General features: G+C 40.2%; 1 protein-coding gene across 1 annotated transcript in view; it reads left to right on the top strand.

Moving 5' to 3' along the window:
- Positions 1-5649, top strand: part of LOC106883968 (piwi-like protein 1) — a 36518-nt gene that overhangs the window by 14673 nt on the left and 16196 nt on the right. The window contains exons 7-9 of the mRNA XM_052976887.1: positions 1043-1151; positions 1623-1746; positions 3304-3421. Of these exons, the coding sequence (XP_052832847.1) occupies positions 1043-1151; positions 1623-1746; positions 3304-3421 (351 nt within the window). The remainder of the gene's footprint in view (positions 1-1042; positions 1152-1622; positions 1747-3303; positions 3422-5649) is intronic.

Genomic DNA, 5649 nt, shown 5'->3' on the forward strand with positions numbered 1-5649 from the left:
TAATAGAAGACACTTGCCCAAAGTGGAATGCAGTTGGGAGTGAACTCAGGAAGCTAACTTCTTAACCACACAGCTATGCTTCATCGTAATTGTCATTTAATTCCATGTTTGTTGTGTGTTCATATATGTGTGTGTGTATATATATATATATATATATATATATATATATATATATATAATGTATGGTTGGCCAAAAATCACCTGACAGTAAATTAAAAATTTCATAAATACTTAATATTCAATTTTAATTATTTCAATTATGAATGTTTAATAATTGAATGCTGTGAGTTAAAATCACCATTTTATTTTCAACATTTGTCTATTTATTAGCGAAGTCTCACAAAATATTTAGCTTTAATCTTGGAATTAAATGGTTTTGATTTAGTCGGGTGACTTTTGGCCAACCCTGTATGTATGTATGTATATATATATCACTATTTAGCATCCATTTTCCATGCTGGCATGGGTTAAACCAGAGTAGTATATACCAAGGTACACTGTCTGCTTTGGCATGGTTTCTATGGCTGGGTGGCCTTCCAAACATTACCCACTTTACAGAATATACTGGATGTTTTTTTTATGTGGCACCAGCATTTGTGAAGTCACCATGTATAGTATTGAGGGACGTGAAAGTATGATAGAGGGACAAGTGTCTTGCTGAAGAGGTGAATACATGGGTTCCCTATGAGAGAGAGAGAGAGAAAAATGGTGAGGGCATACTCTCGAAATAGGGTGAATATGAAAGAGAGAAACAGAAGAATTGATGGGTAGCTAAGTGTGACAGATGATTAGAGAGTGAGATTGATGTGAATGTAATGAATATCAATGGTGGGGGGAATAAGGGTGGGTTGGTGATGAAGAGCTGCGTATCTAAAATGTATTTAATAGTAGTTGACCAAGATCAGAACGTCTTGCAAAGAAGCCTTTATTATACATGTGGTAGGTTTGAGAAGTGATTAACTGCAGAACTGATTACGCCAACACCATAACCCACACATGCAAGTTGTTTGTCATTTTGCTTCCACATTTTTCTCTTACATAGATACAATAATCGTACGTATCGAGTGGATGACATTGATATGGACATGTTGCCAACCAGAACTTTCCGCAAACACAATGAAGATGTTTCTTTTGTATCCTACTACAAAACGGTAAGATATATACATACATATATATATATATATACACATACATACACACACACACACACACACACACACACACACACACACACACACACACACACACACACACATATATTATCCACAGTCTCTCTCTCTCATTTTCATTCACTTGTTTCATGTTTCAATTGTTGGATGGTGGGTGGCCATGCTGGGGCACCTCCATGAAGGGTTTTACTTGAACAAATCAACACTAGTGCCTTTTATTGTTTTTTTTTTTTCGTTTTTCCAAGCCTAGTCGCTTTTGCTGAACCATTAAGTTACAGGGATGCAAACAAACCAACACCCCCTGTCAATGGGTGGGGATGGCATGCATGCACACATCTCAAACAATGAGAATGTGTGCTCAACCGCATTGGTGGATAAAGATTCTTTGTTAACAGTTTGTTTTGTGATGAATTAATACTGACTTTGCTCTTTTCTTTTCTTCCGATTCCTTAGAATTATGGCATCAATATCCGACACCTTGATTTGCCTATGCTTCTTAGTAAACCCAAAGCTCGTGATATCAGAAGAGGCCAGAATACTCCCATCTACTTAGTTCCTGAGTTGGTTGTTATTACTGGTAAGTTAAAAAAAAAAAGAACCCAAACAAACCAGGTTTTAACCATTCCATTAACCGTTTGCCTGTTCTGTGTATGACATCTGATGGTGTGCAGGACATACTTCCCCGGTGTTCATGTATCATGTATGATATGCATTCTCAGTTGTGGTTGAAGAACAATTGGAAATGTGTGTCATACATGATGCATGGACTTCTGGAAGGAAAGCTTTATAGTCAGAATGTATGAAACAATGGGTAGCTGAAAGCCTGAAAACAAGCAGGGACTTTCTGGACAAACTTATGAAAATACTTTCACCAACCAAAGGATTAGGCTTATACGAATGCTGAGTTGTTTTCCTTTTTGTGTATTAAAGAAATTGTTTTCTGGGCTGTGGTATGTTTTCTGTTGACAACAATAATCCAGATTAGGATTTGAAGCGCGCAGTGACTGGGAGTAATTTGTTTTTTAATGGTGAAACTGAAGTCGATACAGCCATAGATAAGTGTGTAAATCATCATTTAACAATCCATCTTCCATGCTGGCATGGGTTGGACAGTTTGACAGGACCTGGCAAGGTCATGTGACATATCGGGTCCGTTTTCGCTTGGTTTCTACAGCTGGATGTCATTTATAATGCCAACCACTTTACAAGAGTGTAGTGGGTGCCTTTTGCATGGTACCAGTGATGTGGTTAATAACTTCTTGGATGGAAAAACTAGCCACGGAACTACCCATGTCTTATTCCCAGTAGGTTTGAGTCCAAGCCTTTGGCCTTTGCATCCGAAGGGTCTTTTAACTTGATATTTGCATGCTATTTATTTACAACTTCTGAGTGGGACCATTTAAACCAATTTCTTTTTATGCTTCTCAAGTATAATGAAAGTTTAAACTCAGTCTTTGTTTTATACAAAATACACTTTCATGGATGTTTGGAAATGGATGCTGCTTGTGTGACGTTGCCACCAACAGACATGCACGCACTCTTGTCATCATTTTAACGTCCATTTTCCTTGCTTGCATGGGTCAGATGGAATTTGTCAAAGCAGATTTTGTATGGTTTGATGCCCTTCCTCTCGCCAATTCTCACTTGTTTGCAAGTAAGGTATTTCCCCCCCTGACCAGAAATGTTTTTCATGGAAGCTTGGAAGTGGACACCATTTGCATGACGGTGAGGCTCATTTACAACTATCACACGAAGACAAGACAAGGCTACAGAAATGCACACACAACAGGCTTTATTCAGTTTCCGTCTACCCTATCCACTTACAAGGATTTTGGTTGGCTTGGGATTATATTAGGAGACACTTGCCCAAGGTGCCACACACAGTGGGGACTTGTGACTGAATCCAGAACCATGTAGTTGAGAAGTAAGCTTCTTAACACATCGCCATACTTGTACATATGCATCAGTGTGTGTGTGTGTTTGTGTGTGTGTATGATAAATATTTATAACTAAATATATTTTTTTTAAATGTTACCTTAAAGGTAAATAGCTGGGTGGGTGTACGAACTCCTTTATTCTAGCTGTATTTAAATAAATACTTGTAGCCAACTGTTAATTTGTTTTGTGCTTACAGGTCTTGATGATGATGTCAGGACAAACTATGAAATAATGAAGGACCTGGCTCAGACCACTAGGCTGACCCCTGAAACAAGAGTTGAAAGACTAAAGAGGTTTATTGGATCTACCCGAAGGTAGGTTGTGTGTGTGAGAGGGTTGGCTGTAGTGTTTGGCCTCCCTTAAGAGTGGTCATTAACCCTTTAGCATTCAGATTACTCTGTTGATTGTATTGTCCATTTATTCACATCTTTCTCAAATAATCTTGCATTATCTCATACATTTGCGATTTTGATGATGTCATAGTTTATTGTTGGGTAGGTGTGAGAGGTCAGATCTGGTCAGTTTGAACATTAGATAGGTAGAATATCTTGGCCGGATATGGCCAGTATAAATACTGAAGGGTTAATTCCCTTTTGATACCAACCCCTCTAAAATCATCCTTCTTTCTGCAATACAAACATTCCTGTTAATTCATGTTCCAAATGCCAGTTTAATGATAACAAAAGGGTTAAAGTGATCTAAATTCAAACTTTGCATCAAAATATTGATGTTAGTTTCTGTTCCAAACATTGGCATAATAACGACTGTTACTTTACTAAATTTTTCGTTATTTTCAAAATGTATTGTGTGTATATCATCAGAAACATGGTAACAAAAGAGTTAAAGTGGTAGGAGAGCATGAAGTAGGAAGAAATATTTAGGTAACCGATTAATTTCATTATAACATTTGGCTTTGTATGTTTGGGTTCAAATCCTGCAAGTCCCGAGAGCTGATCTATCTTGGCCTAGTTTTTTTATTTTTAAAAAATGTATATATGAATAGGTCATGTGTAGGGGGAATGCACTGTTGCAGTGCATTATTACATCCTCCATTTGTCAATAATTACTCAGGTTGTCCCAGGTTCTGCAAGACACTCCCTTCTCTGCTGTGGCTTCTGGTCAACCAACACGAGCCCCCCCCCCTCCTTGCTGAATTCTCAAGAGAAGAGAATATGATACAGAGGATCGAACTCCTAATAATGAAGCATCATGCTTAAACGGTCTGAGCTGACTCTCAAATTCTTCACATGAATCCTCATGATGTAGGGATAAATCAGATTAAATTATTTTTTATAAGGGTTCCGTGTAGCTTCATCATCCTCATCGTTTAACGTCCGCTTTCCATGCTAGCATGGGTTGGACGATTTGACTGAGGACTGGTGAACCCCGATGGCTACACCAGGCTCCAATCTGATCTGGCAGAGTTTCTACAGCTGGATGCCCTTCCTAACGCCAACCACTCAGAGAGTGTAGTGGGTGCTTTTTACGTGCCACCGGCATGAAGGCCAGTCAGGCGGCACTGGCAACAGCCACGCTCAAAATGGTGTATTTTATGTGCCACCCGCATAAGAGCTAGTCCAGGGGCACTGGCAACGATCTCGCTCGAAAGTCCTTACATATGCCGCGGGCACAAGTGCCAGAAAGGCGACGCTGGGTACAGGTGCCATCCCGATTTCGCTTTCGCTTGCCCCAATAAGTCTTTGCAAGCTGGTAGCTTAGTTTTAATAATTTTTTCTATTTTTTAATTTGTACAAATTTGGTTTGGAGGGAACAATGGACCAGCAAGGTGTACGCGTAAGAGGACTGACATTAATAATGTCTCTACCCTGGGGCTGATTATTAACATCAATAGTAGTTTGACCCTGGTTCGGGAATATCAGGGTTTTGTGGAGTAATATAGCCATGCCTTAGCCATTGTCATTCCCTCGCCTGTTCTGTGCCAGGGTCCCAGGTATGGATTAATCTGTGTCTGTTACAGAACTGACTCAGGCAGAAGGTCACTAACAAACACCTGAATAGACCTTGGGCAGGTGAGGCTCATTCAAGAGAGGGTTTCCATTAAAAATTCTGCATCCTGATAACTACTGTCTTTATGGCATTTGATGCACGAGACGTGTACAATTTTGAAGGATAAGCAAATGGGATTGGTTCTGCAGAAACCATCATCATCATTGTTTAACGTCCGCTTTCCATGCTAGCATGGGTTGGACGATTTGACTGAGGACTGGCGAACCCCGATGGCTACACCAGCTCTAATCTGATCTGGCAGAGTTTCTACAGCTGGAGGCCCTTCCTAACGCCAACCACTCTGAGAGTATAGTGGGTGCTTTTACGTGCCACCCACACGAAGGCCAGTCAGGCGGTACTGGCAATGGCCACGCTCAAAATGGTGTATTTTATGTGCCACCTGCACAGGAGCCAGATCTTCCTGGCACTGGCAATGTCTTTACACGTGCCAGGAAGGCGATGCTGGGCACAGGTGCCATTGATGGTTTCACTTTCGCTTGCCCCAATAAGTCTTCACAAGCTGAGTTTCGTTTCC

This window comes from Octopus bimaculoides, chromosome 26 (assembly GCF_001194135.2).
Source record: "Octopus bimaculoides isolate UCB-OBI-ISO-001 chromosome 26, ASM119413v2, whole genome shotgun sequence".
In the NCBI taxonomy this organism is placed as follows: Eukaryota; Metazoa; Mollusca; class Cephalopoda; order Octopoda; family Octopodidae; genus Octopus; species Octopus bimaculoides.